The sequence below is a fragment of the Cherax quadricarinatus genome, chromosome 49 (genome assembly GCF_038502225.1).
Source record: "Cherax quadricarinatus isolate ZL_2023a chromosome 49, ASM3850222v1, whole genome shotgun sequence".
NCBI lineage: Eukaryota > Metazoa > Arthropoda > Malacostraca > Decapoda > Parastacidae > Cherax > Cherax quadricarinatus.
In genome coordinates, this window is record NC_091340.1 from 24,692,439 (window position 1) to 24,710,460 (window position 18,022).

Consider the following 18,022-nt stretch of genomic DNA (forward strand, 5'->3'; position numbering starts at 1 on the left):
TAGGCAGATGGATTTTGGGGTTCCTAACACACAGAACACAGAAAGTAGTAGTAAACAGAGTAAAATCCAACATCTGCGAAGTAAAAAGCTCAGTCCCTAAGGCACTGTCCTGGCACCGCTGCTGTTTCTCATCCTCGTAGCAGACAGGGATAAAAACACCCTTCAAGGTTTTGTATCATCATTTGCAGATGACACTAAAATAAGCATGAAAGTCACTACTGTAGAAGACACTGAAAAATTACAGGAAGAAATAAGCATGTTTTCCAGTGGGCAGTGGAGAATAATATGACGTTTAATGGTAATAAGTTCCAACTGCTTAGGTATGGAAAGAAAGAAGAACTCAAAAGGAACACTGTATACAAAACTCGAGAATTATCAAATAGAAGGAAAGGAACACGTGAAAGACTTGGGAATAATTATGTCAACTGATCTTTCTTTCAAAGAGCATAAGATGAAGGTCACAACAGCCAGGAGGATGGCAGGGTGGGTATTGAGAACCTTCAAAACAAGGAAAATAATACCATTGATGACACTTTTCAAATTGCTAGTGTTCCCCCATTTGGAATATTGCTCAGTGTTGACGTACCTGTTCAAGGCAGGAGAAATATCAAAGCTTGAACAAATACAGACATCATTTATGGCCTGCATAGAGCCAGTAAAGCATTTAAATTACTGGAAATGCCTTAAAGTCTTGAATATGTACTCACTGGAGCAGAGGAGAGAGAGATACATGATAATATATACCTGGAAGGCACTTGAGGGCCTGGTTCCAAATCTGCACACTACCATAATAACATCCTGGAGCGAGAGATATGGGAGGAAGTGCAACATAAACCCAGTGAAGAGCAAGAGTGTGGTGGGCACAATAAGGGAAAACTGTATCAACATTTGTGGTCCCAGATTATTCAGCATCTTACCAAAAGATATCAGAAACACTGCTGGAACAAATGTAGACATCATCAAGAGAAAACTGGACAAGCATCTTCGCCATCTACTTGATCAGCCAGGTTGTGATGGATATGTGGGGCAGTGGGTCTCCAGCAGCAGCAGCCTGACTGATCAGGCTAGCACCAGACAAAACCTGGCCCATGGCCAGGCTCCGGGAGTAGAAAAACTCTTGAAATTCCTCAAAGGTAAGGTATTACCTTCGAATCCTTCCTGGTAGAGGCCTGGGTAGTCGAGATGGTAGAGTATCGGACCGTCATTTTACAGGCCACGGTTCACGCCCCCATCCACCCTTCTCTTTATCCATTGACATTATTTATTACAACTTTATTTGAAATCACATATATAAATATTTGTACAGTAAATGCTTCATTTTTTACAGATTGTGGCTCCTGTGATAGCATGAAGCTCATCTTAGATCTCTCATCTCCCTGGGCAAAAATGGTTGTTTGTTCAGTTATTTTCCAGAGAATTGCTCCGGTACAAAATGCAGCCATCACTCTGGAAGATATTGTAAGTAAAAACCAATATTTGCTTCTATTATTGTATATAATTTGTGCTCTAGTAGTGAATGGTGCAGAAGACCCCAGACTTGATCCAGTGAACTGGAACTCCCCTTTCCTTCCATGCATCAAGCATGATTACTTCCCATTTTCTAAGTGATGCAAGCCTTACAGGTTTAGCTATATCCCCCTGAATAATAAAATATAATAGTAAGAATAATAATAATACCTATAATACCCAACTGATTAGGTGTATGCATTATGTTATATTTGCTAAATATAATAATAATAATAGTAGTAGTCCTCCATGGAGGAAGTAAAGAAGAATTCTTCCTCTGTAAGCCATGCATGTCGTAAGAGAGGACTAAAATGCTGGGAGCAAGGGGCTAGTGACCCATTCTCCTGTAAAAATTACCGACTGTAAAAAGAAAAAATTTTGGTTTTTCTCTTTAGGTCACCCTGCTTCAGTGGGAGCAGCCAGTGCATTGAAAAAAAATAGCAGTAGTAGTATGGGATTTTATAATTCTTGAGTGTCTGTTCTTTCCAAAAGTTCACAAGCGCTCATACACCAAGCCATAAATACAAATAGAATGCTAAAATTGATATTGCAGAGTGACGGTATGATCATCAGGATCGTAAGAATGACAGTATGATCATCATGATCATAAGAGTGACAGTAAAGCAACTTGCAGAAACTACCCCGAGCAAGATGTTAAAGGCACAAGGATATCAGCAAGATACTCAGGTTCATTAAATTTTAGCAACACTAAATTACACAGTTGCAGAGTTGGTGGTCTGGGTACAATTTATGCATTGGTGATTTTGTCCACTTTAAGTCGTCGTCTTCTTTCAACAAACTGGCCGTTTCCCACTGAGGCAGGGTGGCCCAAAAACAAAAACAAAAGTTTCTCTTTTTAACTTTAGTAATGTATACAGGAGAGGGGGTTACTAGCCCCTTGCTCCCGGCATTTTGGTCGACTCTTACGACACACATGGCTTGAAGAGGAAGAATTCTGTTCCACTTCCCCATGGAGATAAGAAATAAACAAGAACAAGAACTAGCAAGAAAATAGAAGAAAACCCAGAGGGATGTGTATATATATGCTTGTACATGCATATGTAGTGTGACCTAAGTGTAAATAGAAGTAGCAAGACATACCTGAAGCCTTGCATGTCTTTTTTTCCAACAAACCGGCCGTATCCCACCAAGGCAGGGTGGCCCTAAAAAGAAAAATGAAAGTTTCTCTTTTTAAATTTAGTAATTTATACAGGAGAAGGGGTTACTAGGCCCTTGCTCCCGGCATTTTAGTCGCCTCTTACAACATGCTTGGCTTACGGAGGAAGAATTCTGTTCCACTTCCGCATGGAGATAAGAGGAAACAAACAAGAACAAGAACTAGAAAGAAAATAGAAGAAAAGCCAGAGGGGTGTGTATATATATGCTTGTACATGTACAGTGGACCCCTGGTTAACGATATTTTTTCATTCCAGAAGTATGTTCAGGTGCCAGTACTGACTGAATTTGTTCCCATAAAGAATATTGTGAAGTAGATTAGTCCATTTCAGACCCACAAACATACACGTACAAACGCACTTACATAAATACACTTACATAATTGGTCACATTGGGAGGTGATCATTAAGCAGGGGTCCACTGTATTAGCAATTTGGAGGGATATGTTGTGTATCTTTATACGTATATGCTTCTAAACTGTTGTGTTCTGAGCACCTCTGCAAAAACAGTGATTATATGTGAGCGAGGTGAAAGTGTTGAATGATGATGAAAGTATTTTCTTTTTGGGGATTTTCTTTGTTTTTGGGTCACCCTGCCTCGGTGGGAGACGGCCGACTTGTTGAAAAAAAAAAAAATGTATGTGTAGTGTGACCTAAGTGTAAGTAGAAGTAGCAAGATGTACCTGAAATCTTGCATGTTTAAGAGACAGAAAAAAAGACACCAGCAATCCTACCGTCACATAAAACAGTTACAGGCTTCCGTTTTACACTCACTTGGCAGGATGGTAGTACTTCCTTGGGCGGATGTTGTCTACCAACCTACTACCTTGGTTTATGTACGTGTTTTTATCATTTGTTTTAGATGGAGTGTTACCGTGCCATGGTAGCGAGAGCAGCGACCACATCATGCTTCAAGACAACATCTGCGGTCAGTGTGCCAGGTTAACTGAATTCTTGAGAATGTTACACAATTCTGGGCATTCTTTTATGCTGAAGTACTGAGAGTAGTATAGTGTATTGTGTTTCATGACATGCTAATCTTGTGTGAATTCTTCAGTGCAGGAAGTGGTGGAGGTAATTAACTTGTCAGACTTATGACTAGTTGTCTGAAATGTATTGCATAATTAGTGGCTTCATTTTGCCTACCATTATATAGGAGGGCCCTGATTATACAGTGGGTTAGGTTCCAGGTTATCGCCATAAAGTGAATATCGCTGTAAAGTGAATCGCTTATTTTTTCACTTTTAAATGTATATAAATGCCAAAATAACACATTTACACTATCATTATATCACATAAACAATAGAACTAGGCATAAAAAAAAACAATAAAAAAGTAAAATGCATATACAGTACACTCATTATTTACCTTATAATATTTTTTTCTTTACTTTATAGTGAGTGGCAAGTAGTGTTAGCCCCTAGCAAGAATGTTAGGCTGTCTTAATTATTTGTGCTTAATAATCTTTTTATTTTATTTTTATTATTTTATTAATACATTGACCTTCTCCCACCAAGGCAGGGTGGTCCAAAAAAGAAAAAACTTCATCATCATTCATTCCATCACTGTCTTGCCAGAGGCACACTTACACTACAGTTATAAAACTGCAACATTAACACCCCTCCTTCTGAGTGCCGGCACTGTACTTCCCATCTCCAGGACTCAAGTGTGGCCTGCCGGTTACCCTGAATCCCTTCGTAAATGTTACCTTGTTCACACTCCAACAGCACGTCAAGTTCTAAAAACCATTTGTCTCCATCGATGTATAAGGCACACTTCAGTATCCCTTGTGTCAGTCTCACACTATACAAAAACGCTATGCACATAAAGGTCCTGAAGATCTGGAACTCGCTACTGGAACCATTAAAGGATCCCCTGACTACTTATAAATTTAGGACTTTGCTAAAAAATCATCTTATCTCTCAATACTACCCAGTTCAACTAAAACAAATGCTAATTAGTTATTTTTATTTTTTTTTATTATCACACCGGCCGATTCCCACCAAGGCAGGGTGGCCCGAAAAAGAAAAACTTTCACCATCATTCACTCCATCACTGTCTTGCCAGAAGGGTGCTTTACACTACAGTTTTTAAACTGCAACATTAACACCCCTCCTTCAGAGTGCAGGCACTGTACTTCCCATCTCCAGGACTCAAGTCCGGCCTGCCGGTTTCCCTGAATCCCTTCATAAATGTTACTTTGCTCACACTCCAACAGCACGTCAAGTATTAAAAACCATTTGTCTCCATTCACTCCTATCAAACACGCTCACGCATGCCTGCTGGAAGTCCAAGCCCCTCGCACACAAAACCTCCTTTACCCCCTCCCTCCAACCCTTCCTAGGCCGACCCCTACCCCGCCTTCCTTCCACTACAGACTGATACACTCTTGAAGTCATTCTGTTTCGCTCCATTCTCTCTACATGTCCGAACCACCTCAACAACCCTTCCTCAGCCCTCTGGACAACAGTTTTGGTAATCCCGCACCTCCTCCTAACTTCCAAACTACGAATTCTCTGCATTATATTCACACCACACATTGCCCTCAGACATGACATCTCCACTGCCTCCAGCCTTCTCCTCGCTGCAACATTCATCACCCATGCTTCACACCCATATAAGAGCGTTGGTAAAACTATACTCTCATACATTCCCCTCTTTGCCTCCAAGGACAAAGTTCTTTGTCTCCACAGACTCCTAAGTGCACCACTCACTCTTTTTCCCTCATCAATTCTATGATTCACCTCATCTTTCATAGACCCATCCGCTGACACGTCCACTCCCAAATATCTGAATACGTTCACCTCCTCCATACTCTCTCCCTCCAATCTGATATTCAATCTTTCATCACCTAATCTTTTTGTTATCCTCATAACCTTACTCTTTCCTGTATTCACCTTTAATTTTCTTCTTTTGCACACCCTACCAAATTCATCCACCAATCTCTGCAACTTCTCTTCAGAATCTCCCAAGAGCACAGTGTCATCAGCAAAGAGCAGCTGTGACAACTCCCACTTTGTGTGTGATTCTTTATCTTTTAACTCCACGCCTCTTGCCAAGACCCTCGCATTTACTTCTCTTACAACCCCATCTATAAATATATTAAACAACCACGGTGACATCACACATCCTTGTCTAAGGCCTACTTTTACTGGGAAAAAATTTCCCTCTTTCCTACATACTCTAACTTGAGCCTCACTATCCTCGTAAAAACTCTTCACTGCTTTCAGTAACCTACCTCCTACACCATACACTTGCAACATCTGCCACATTGCCCCCCTATCCACCCTGTCATACGCCTTTTCCAAATCCATAAATGCCACAAAGACCTCTTTAGCCTTATCTAAATACTGTTCACTTATATGTTTCACTGTAAACACCTGGTCCACACACCCCCTACCTTTCCTAAAGCCTCCTTGTTCATCTGCTATCCTATTCTCCGTCTTACTCTTAATTCTTTCAATTATAACTCTACCATACACTTTACCAGGTACACTCAACAGACTTATCCCCCTATAATTTTTGCACTCTCTTTTATCCCCTTTGCCTTTATACAAAGGAACTATGCATGCTCTCTGCCAATCCCTAGGTACCTTACCCTCTTCCATACATTTATTAAATAATTGCACCAACCACTCCAAAATTATATCCCCACCTGCTTTTAACATTTCTATCTTTATCCCATCAATCCCGGCTGCCTTACCCCCTTTCATTTTACCTACTGCCTCACGAACTTCCCCCACACTCACAATTGGCTCTTCCTCACTCCTACAAGATGTTATTCCTCCTTGCCCTATACACGAAATCACAGCTTCCCTATCTTCATCAACATTTAACAATTCCTCAAAATATTCCTTCCATCTTCCCAATACCTCTACCTCTCCATTTAATAACTCTCCTCTCCTATTTTTAACTGACAAATCCATTTGTTCTCTAGGCTTTCTTAACTTGTTAATCTCACTCCAAAACTTTTTCTTATTTTCAACAAAATTTGTTGATAACATCTCACCCACTCTCTCATTTGCTCTCTTTTTACATTGCTTCACCACTCTCTTAACTTCTCTCTTTTTCTCCATATACTCTTCCCTCCTTGCATCACTTCTACTTTGTAAAAACTTCTCATATGCTAACTTTTTCTCCTTTACTACTCTCTTTACATCATCATTCCACCAATCGCTCCTCTTCCCTCCTGCACCCACTTTCCTGTAACCACAAACTTCTGCTGAACACTCTAACACTACATTTTTAAACCTACCCCATACCTCTTCGACCCCATTGCCTATGCTCTCATTAGCCCATCTATCCTCCAATAGCTGTTTATATCTTACCCTAACTGCCTCCTCTTTTAGTTTATAAACCTTCACCTCTCTCTTCCCTGATGCTTCTATTCTCCTTGTATCCCATCTACCTTTTACTCTCAGTGTAGCTACAACTAGAAAATGATCTGATATATCTGTGGCCCCTCTATAAACATGTACATCCTGAAGTCTACTCAACAGTCTTTTATCTACCAATACATAATCCAACAAACTACTGTCATTTCGCCCTACATCATATCGTGTATACTTATTTATCCTCTTTTTCTTAAAATATGTATTACCTATAACTAAACCCCTTTCTATACAAAGTTCAATCAAAGGGCTCCCATTATCATTTACACCTGGCACCCCAAACTTACCTACCACACCCTCTCTAAAAGTTTCTCCTACTTTAGCATTCAAGTCCCCTACCACAATTACTCTCTCACTTGGTTCAAAGGCTCCTATACATTCACTTAACATCTCCCAAAATCTCTCTCTCTCCTCTGCATTCCTCTCTTCTCCAGGTGCATACACGCTTATTATGACCCACTTCTCGCATCCAACCTTTACTTTAATCCACATAATTCTTGAATTTACACATTCATATTCTCTTTTCTCCTTCCATAACTGATCATTTAACATTACTGCTACCCCTTCCTTTGCTCTAACTCTCTCAGATACTCCAGATTTAATCCCATTTATTTCCCCCCACTGAAACTCTCCTACCCCCTTCAGCTTTGTTTCGCTTAGGGCCAGGACATCCAACTTCTTTTCATTCATAACATCAGCAATCATCTGTTTCTTGTCATCCGCACTACATCCACGCACATTTAAGCAACCCAGTTTTATAAAGTTTTTCTTCTTCTCTTTTTTAGTAATTGTATACAGGAGAAGGGGTTACTAGCCCATTGCTCCCGGCATTTTAGTCGCCTCATACGACACGCATGGCTTACGGAAGAAAGATTCTTTTCCACTTCCCCATGGACAATAGAAGAAATAAAAAAGAACAAGAGCTATTTAGAAAAAGGAGAAAAACCTAGATGTATGTATATATATATATGCATGTGCGTGTCTGTGAAGTGTGACCAAAGTGTAAGTAGGAGTAGCAAGATATCCCTGTTATCTTAGCGTGTTTATGAGACAGAAAAAGAAACCAGCAATCCTACCATCATGCAAAACAGTTACAGGTTTTTGTTTCACAGTCATCTGGCAGGACGGTAGTACTTCCCTGGGTGGTTGCTGTCTACCAACCTACTACCTACAGTATATTATGTGACCTCTAGACTTTTAAATTTCTGCCAATCCATGAAGTATTACTGCCTGAACTTTTATTTGTAATATTGTTTTTATGTGCAACTTCAGGATTATTATTCTTAAAAACCTCCACCTTGACTACCTTGCATTAGTATTAAGATTAAATAAAATTGTAATACAGTTAACCACTATTATCTTATAGTTTTAAGTAGTTATTATGTATTAGGATTAATTTGCCCCAAATACCCTGGCATGATAGTGGCTTTCTTTGTACTAGCAAACCAAAATTGTAATTACACATTGTAACTTTTATGAAGAAATAAACCTTTATATTTATCGGTTATCCATTTGCTCCTATCAAACACGCTCACACATGCTTGCTGGAAGTCCAAGCCTCTCACACACAAAACCTCCTTTACCCCCTCCCTCCAACCTTTCCCAGGTCAACCCCTCCCCCACCTTCCCTCCACATGTAAAACTGCAGTTTTTGTACCACAGAAAAAATAAAGTTTGTTTGTTTGTCTTTTGCAGCTTTGAAGCCAAGCATTGACTTCTCTTCTTTAGCAATAAATGTCTTAGAGAGTATTTTCTTCCAAAATAATGGGGTTTCATCCACATTAAAATCTGTTGCTTGGTATATCTACCACATTGGATTATCCTGGCTAGCTCATGTGGATAATTTTCTGCAGCTACAGTGTTGATGCTTGCTGCTTCACACTGCACTTTGATGTTGTGAAGTTAGCTTCATTCCCTCTGCCTTTGGAACCACTAGCTACTAGCTTCAAATTTATCTAAGGCATATATTAACCCTTTGACTGTCACAAGCCACTTTCTGAAACTGTCACTCTATGTTGAAAAATTCTTGGAAAAAAAAAAAAATTCTTAAGAAATGATAGAGAATCTTTTCCCGATGGTAATGACACCAAAAGTAAGAAATTTGGTCGAAAACTCACGGAATTACGCTCCGTGAAGTTAGCGGTCTCGGCGACATATATGCATCGGCGATTTCGCCGACTTTGAGCCCTATTTTTGGCTAATTCCGTTGTTCCAGTCAACCAAACTCATAGCTATTTCTTTAGAACTCCATTTTTTCTATCAATTGAGTACAAAAAAACTCCCATTTACCGATTTGAACTACCCAATAAAGTGGTCAGAAATTGGTAATTTGGCCAATTTCACACAAATTAAAAAAGATGCCAATTTCAAAATAGTCCAGAATAAACAATGTAGACATTCTTGGCACTAAAATAACATATCCTCTGTTCATCAGTCACGTCTCTAGGTCCCTCTTATATTACTATTGCTTTCTATTTTGATTTTTTATTCATACAAAAAATTGAAGATTTACTGTTATGCAGACTACTGCATTATTGTAAAAATGGTATAAATAATATCAGTGCACTAGTGAAAGAATATTAGACTCCCCAGTTGACATGTATTGGACGTGGGGTGTGATTTGCTTACTCTTGAACATTGGTAAAAATTGAACATTTCCGCTACTTGGAGCTCAATTTCAAGGTCGTTTTCATCGTGAAACTAATCAAAATCATCTCTATTTCTGTAATATGTGTTTCATTTTATCACGTGAGACTATGCAAACGAGGATACAACGATAAATACTGTACGAAAATACACCTCAAAGTTGGCGTTTTAATCCAAAAAAACGGTCAGTTTTTTTTTCTTATTATGCACTGCGTGCTGCAGGATTTTTTTATATGGTGCACACTGACCACACAGACCCATTCTCTCACATGTGGGCCTACCAGCTTTCTCCTGCTTGATTTGAAGCCGCTAGAATTATTGAGTATATATACGTCCGAAACACTGGCTCGTAAGATGTATACATACAACCAAAACAGTCAAAGGGTTAAGTGTGCAGTAGAGCTAGGCTGTAAAAATATAATGTGAAAGTAAAGTGAATGTGTGAAATTCCAAAGTACAGAGAAATGCTAAGCGCACAATTTCTGTAAATAGTGTTTTGGTTGGACACACAATAGTTACAGTCAGATAGACACATTAATCTGTAAGTTGAGCAGGTGTTGGATGTCCAGCTGTGAGTGACTAGTGACACTACACAAATTATCTTCACACTAATGCAGTACAGCAACATACCCTGGTTCACAGCAGCATGCCCTGACTCATAGCAATGTACACTGGCTCACAGCAACATACCCTGGCTCACAGCAACATACCCTGGTTCACAGCAACATACCCTGGTTCACAGCAACATACCCTGGCTCACAGCAACATACCCTGGTTCACAGCAACATACCCAGGCTCACAGCAACATACCCTGGTTCACAGCAACATACCCTGGTTCACAGCAACATACCCTGGTTCACAGCAACATACTCTGGTTCACAGCAACATACTCTGGTTCACAGCAACATACCCTGGCTCACAGCAACATACCCTGGCTCACAGCAACATACCCTGGTTCACAGCAACATACCCAGGCTCACAGCAACATACCCTGGTTCACAGCAACATACCCTGGTTCACAGCAACTTACCCAGGTTCACAGCAACATACAAAGGCTCAGAGCAGCATACCATGGTTCACAGCAACATACCCTGGCTGAAAGTAACATACCCTGGTTCACAGCAACATACCCTGGTTCACAGCAACATATTCTAGCTCACAGCAACATACCCTGACTCATAGCAATGTACAATGGCTCATAGCAACATGCCCTGACTCATAGCTATGTACACTGGCTCACAGCAACATACCCTGGCTCACAGCAATGTACACTGGCTCACAGCAACATACCCTGGCTCATAGCAATGTACACTTGCTCACAGCAACATACCCTGACTCATAGCAATGTACACTGGCTCATGGCAACATACCCTGGCTCACAGCAATGTACACTGGCTCACAGCAACATACCCTGACTCATAGCAATGTACACTGGCTCACAGCAACATACCCTGACTCATAGCAATGTACACTGCTCATGGCAACATACCCTGGCTCTCAGCAATGTACACTGGCTCACAGCAACATGCCCTGACTCATAGCAATGTACACTGGCTCACAGCAACATACCCTGACTCATAGCAATGTACACTGGCTCATGGCAACATACCCTGGCTCATGGCAACATACCCTGGCTCACAGCAATGTACACTGGCTCACAGCAACATACCCTGACTCATAGCAATGTACACTGGCTCACCGCAACATGCCCTGATTCATAGCAATGTACACTGGCTCACAGCAACATACCCTGACTCATAGCAATGTACACTGGCTCACAGCAACATACCCTGACTCGTAGCAATGTACACTGGCTCACAGCAACATACCCTGACTCATAGCAATGTACACTGGCTCACCGCAACATGCCCTGATTCATAGCAATGTACACTGGCTCACAGCAACATGCCCTGACTCATAGCAATGTACACTGGCTCACAGCAACATACCCTGATTCATAGCAATGTACACTGGCTCACACCAACATACCCTGGCTCACAGCAATGTACACTGGCTCACAGCAACATACCCTGATTCATAGCAATGTACACTGGCTCACAGCAACATACCCTCATTCATAGCAATGTACACTGGCTCACAGCAACATACCCTGATTCATAGCAATGTACACTGGCTCACAGCAACATGCCCTGACTCACAGCAATGTACACTGGCTCACAGCAACATACCCTGACTCATAGCAATGTACACTGGCTCACCACAACATGCCCTGACTCATAGCAATGTACACTGGCTCACAGCAACATACCCTGACTCATAGCAATGTACACTGGCTCACAGCAACATACCCTGACTCATAGCAATGTACACTGGCTCACAGCAACATGCCCTGACTCATAGCAATGTACACTGGCTCACAGCAACATGCCCTGACTCATAGCAATGTACACTGGCTCACCACAACATGCCCTGACTCATAGCAATGTACACTGGCTCACCGCAACATACCCTGACTCACAGCAATGTACACTGGCTCACAGCAACATACCCTGGCTCATGGCAACATACCCTGGCTCACAGCAATGTACACTGGCTCACAGCAACATACCCTGACTCATAGCAATGTACACTGGCTCACAGCAACATACCCTGGCTCATGGCAACATACCCTGGCTCACAGCAATGTACACTGGCTCACCGCAACATGCCCTGACTCATAGCAATGTACACTGGCTCACCGCAACATACCCTGACTCATAGCAATGTACACTGGCTCACAGCAACATACCCTGACTCATAGCAATGTACACTGGCTCACCACAACATGCCCTGACTCATAGCAATGTACACTGGCTCACCGCAACATGCCCTGACTCATAGCAATGTACACTGGCTCACCGCAACATGCCCTGACTCATAGCAATGTACACTGGCTCACAGCAACATACCCTGACTCATAGCAATGTACACTGGCTCACAGCAACATACCCTGACTCATAGCAATGTACACTGGCTCACAGCAATGTACACTGGCTCACAGCAACATACCCTGACTCATAGCAATGTACACTGGCTCACAGCAACATACCCTGACTCATAGCAATGTACACTGGCTCACCACAACATACCCTGACTCATAGCAATGTACACTGGCTCACAGCAACATACCCTGACTCATAGCAATGTACACTGGCTCACCGCAACATACCCTGACTCATAGCAATGTACACTGGCTCACAGCAACATACCCTGACTCGTAGCAATGTACACTGGCTCACAGCAACATACTCTGACTCATAGCAATGTACACTGGCTCACCGCAACATGCCCTGATTCATAGCAATGTACACTGGCTCACAGCAACATGCCCTGACTCATAGCAATGTACACTGGCTCACAGCAACATACCCTGATTCATAGCAATGTACTCTGGCTCACAGCAACATACCCTGACTCATAGCAATGTACACTGGCTCACAGCAACATACCCTGATTCATAGCAATGTACACTGGCTCACAGCAACATACCCTGGCTCACAGCAATGTACACTGGCTCACAGCAACATACCCTGATTCATAGCAATGTACACTGGCTCACAGCAACATACCCTGATTCATAGCAATGTACACTGGCTCACAGCAACATACCCTGATTCATAGCAATGTACACTGGCTCACAGAAACATACCCTGATTCATAGCAATGTACACTGGCTCACAGCAACATGCCCTGACTCACAGCAATGTACACTGGCTCACAGCAACATACCCTGACTCATAGCAATGTACACTGGCTCACCACAACATGCCCTGACTCATAGCAATGTACACTGGCTCACAGCAACATACCCTGACTCATAGCAATGTACACTGGCTCACAGCAACATACCCTGGCTCATGGCAACATACCCTGGCTCACAGCAATGTACACTGGCTAACAGCAACATACCCTGACTCATAGCAATGTACACTGGCTCACAGCAACATACCCTGGCTCATGGCAACATACCCTGGCTCAACAGCAACATACCCTGATTCATAGCAATGTACACTGGCTCACAGCAACATACCCTGATTCATAGCAATGTACACTGGCTCACAGCAACATACCCTGATTCATAGCAATGTACACTGGCTCACAGAAACATACCCTGATTCATAGCAATGTACACTGGCTCACAGCAACATGCCCTGACTCACAGCAATGTACACTGGCTCACAGCAACATACCCTGACTCATAGCAATGTACACTGGCTCACCACAACATGCCCTGACTCATAGCAATGTACACTGGCTCACAGCAACATACCCTGACTCATAGCAATGTACACTGGCTCACAGCAACATACCCTGGCTCATGGCAACATACCCTGGCTCACAGCAATGTACACTGGCTAACAGCAACATACCCTGACTCATAGCAATGTACACTGGCTCACAGCAACATACCCTGGCTCATGGCAACATACCCTGGCTCACAGCAATGTACACTGGCTCACCGCAACATGCCCTGACTCATAGCAATGTACACTGGCTCACCGCAACATACCCTGACTCATAGCAATGTACACTGGCTCACAGCAACATACCCTGACTCATAGCAATGTACACTGGCTCACCACAACATGCCCTGACTCATAGCAATGTACACTGGCTCACCGCAACATGCCCTGACTCATAGCAATGTACACTGGCTCACCGCAACATGCCCTGACTCATAGCAATGTACACTGGCTCACAGCAACATACCCTGACTCATAGCAATGTACACTGGCTCACAGCAACATACCCTGACTCATAGCAATGTACACTGGCTCACAGCAATGTACACTGGCTCACAGCAACATACCCTGACTCATAGCAATGTACACTGGCTCACAGCAACATACCCTGACTCATAGCAATGTACACTGGCTCACCGCAACATACCCTGACTCATAGCAATGTACACTGGCTCACAGCAACATACCCTGACTCATAGCAATGTACACTGGCTCACCACAACATACCCTGACTCATAGCAATGTACACTGGCTCACAGCAACATACCCTGACTCATAGCAATGTACACTGGTTCACCGCAACATACCCTGACTCATAGCAATGTACACTGGCTCACCACAACATACCCTGACTCATAGCAATGTACACTGGCTCACAGCAACATGCCCTGACTCATAGCAATGTACACTGGCTCACCACAACATACCCTGACTCACAGCAATGTACACTGGCTCACCACAACATACCCTGACTCATAGCAATGTACACTGGCTCACAGCAACATACCCTGGCTCATGGCAACATACCCTGGCTCACAGCAATGTACACTGGCTCACAGCAACATACCCTGACTCATAGCAATGTACACTGGCTCACCGCAACATGCCCTGACTCACAGCAATGTACACTGGCTCACAGCAACATACCCTGACTCATAGCAATGTACACTGGCTCACCACAACATACCCTGACTCATAGCAATGTACACTGGCTCACAGCAACATACCCTGACTCATAGCAATGTACACTGGCTCACAGCAACATACCCTGACTCATAGCAATGTACACTGGCTCACAGCAACATGCCCTGACTCATAGCAATGTACACTGGCTCACAGCAACATGCCCTGACTCATAGCAATGTACACTGGCTCACCACAACATGCCCTGACTCATAGCAATGTACACTGGCTCACCGCAACATACCCTGACTCACAGCAATGTACACTGGCTCACAGCAACATACCCTGGCTCATGGCAACATACCCTGGCTCACAGCAATGTACACTGGCTCACAGCAACATACCCTGACTCATAGCAATGTACACTGGCTCACAGCAACATACCCTGGCTCATGGCAACATACCCTGGCTCACAGCAATGTACACTGGCTCACCGCAACATGCCCTGACTCATAGCAATGTACACTGGCTCACCGCAACATACCCTGACTCATAGCAATGTACACTGGCTCACAGCAACATACCCTGACTCATAGCAATGTACACTGGCTCACCACAACATGCCCTGACTCATAGCAATGTACACTGGCTCACCGCAACATGCCCTGACTCATAGCAATGTACACTGGCTCACAGCAACATACCCTGACTCATAGCAATGTACACTGGCTCACAGCAACATACCCTGGCTCATGGCAACATACCCTGGCTCACAGCAATGTACACTGGCTCACCGCAACATGCCCTGACTCATAGCAATGTACACTGGCTCACCACAACATACCCTGACTCATAGCAATGTACACTGGCTCACAGCAACATACCCTGACTCATAGCAATGTACACTGGCTCACAGCAAGGTACACTGACTCAAAGCAACATACCCTGACTCATAGCAATGTACACTGGCTCACAGCAACATACCCTGACTCATAGCAATGTACACTGGCTCACAGCAATGTACACTGGCTCACAGCAACATACCCTGACCCATAGCAATGTACACTGGCTCACAGCAACATACCCTGACTCATAGCAATGTACACTGGCTCACCACAACATACCCTGACTCATAGCAATGTACACTGGCTCACAGCAACATACCCTGACTCATAGCAATGTACACTGGCTCACCGCAACATACCCTGACTCATAGCAATGTACACTGGCTCACAGCAACATACCCTGACTCGTAGCAATGTACACTGGCTCACAGCAACATACTCTGACTCATAGCAATGTACACTGGCTCACCGCAACATGCCCTGATTCATAGCAATGTACACTGGCTCACAGCAACATGCCCTGACTCATAGCAATGTACACTGGCTCACAGCAACATACCCTGATTCATAGCAATGTACTCTGGCTCACAGCAACATACCCTGACTCATAGCAATGTACACTGGCTCACAGCAACATACCCTGATTCATAGCAATGTACACTGGCTCACAGCAACATACCCTGGCTCACAGCAATGTACACTGGCTCACAGCAACATACCCTGATTCATAGCAATGTACACTGGCTCACAGCAACATACCCTGATTCATAGCAATGTACACTGGCTCACAGCAACATACCCTGATTCATAGCAATGTACACTGGCTCACAGCAACATACCCTGATTCATAGCAATGTACACTGGCTCACAGCAACATGCCCTGACTCACAGCAATGTACACTGGCTCACAGCAACATACCCTGACTCATAGCAATGTACACTGGCTCACCACAACATGCCCTGACTCATAGCAATGTACACTGGCTCACAGCAACATACCCTGACTCATAGCAATGTACACTGGCTCACAGCAACATACCCTGGCTCATGGCAACATACCCTGGCTCACAGCAATGTACACTGGCTCACAGCAACATACCCTGACTCATAGCAATGTACACTGGCTCACAGCAACATACCCTGGCTCATGGCAACATACCCTGGCTCACAGCAATGTACACTGGCTCACCGCAACATGCCCTGACTCATAGCAATGTACACTGGCTCACCGCAACATACCCTGACTCATAGCAATGTACACTGGCTCACAGCAACATACCCTGACTCATAGCAATGTACACTGGCTCACCACAACATGCCCTGACTCATAGCAATGTACACTGGCTCACCGCAACATGCCCTGACTCATAGCAATGTACACTGGCTCACCGCAACATGCCCTGACTCATAGCAATGTACACTGGCTCACAGCAACATACCCTGACTCATAGCAATGTACACTGGCTCACAGCAACATACCCTGACTCATAGCAATGTACACTGGCTCACAGCAATGTACACTGGCTCACAGCAACATACCCTGACTCATAGCAATGTACACTGGCTCACAGCAACATACCCTGACTCATAGCAATGTACACTGGCTCACTGCAACATACCCTGACTCATAGCAATGTACACTGGCTCACAGCAACATACCCTGACTCATAGCAATGTACACTGGCTCACTGCAACATACCCTGACTCATAGCAATGTACACTGGCTCACAGCAACATACCCTGACTCGTAGCAATGTACACTGGCTCACAGCAACATACCCTGACTCATAGCAATGTACACTGGCTCACCGCAACTTGCCCTGATTCATAGCAATGTACACTGGCTCACAGCAACATGCCCTGACTCATAGCAATGTACACTGGCTCACAGCAACATACCCTGATTCATAGCAATGTACACTGGCTCACAGCAACATACCCTGGCTCACAGCAATGTACACTGGCTCACAGCAACATACCCTGATTCATAGCAATGTACACTGGCTCACAGCAACATACCCTGATTCATAGCAATGTACACTGGCTCACAGCAACATACCCTGATTCATAGCAATGTACACTGGCTCACAGCA

The 18,022-nt window shown here is 43.5% G+C and overlaps 1 protein-coding gene across 3 annotated transcripts in view; it reads left to right on the forward strand.

The window, feature by feature from the left end:
- The window catches only part of LOC128697036 (SMC5-SMC6 complex localization factor protein 1), a 143,029-nt gene that overhangs the window by 81,350 nt on the left and 43,657 nt on the right, over positions 1-18,022 (forward strand). For 2 of the 3 annotated variants that reach the window (XM_070095266.1, XM_070095267.1), the window contains 2 exons: positions 1,328-1,458; positions 3,544-3,609. In XM_070095266.1, the coding sequence (XP_069951367.1) occupies positions 1,328-1,458; positions 3,544-3,609 (197 nt within the window). The remainder of the gene's footprint in view (positions 1-1,327; positions 1,459-3,543; positions 3,610-18,022) is intronic. The other variant, XM_070095268.1, reaches the window with a different exon arrangement.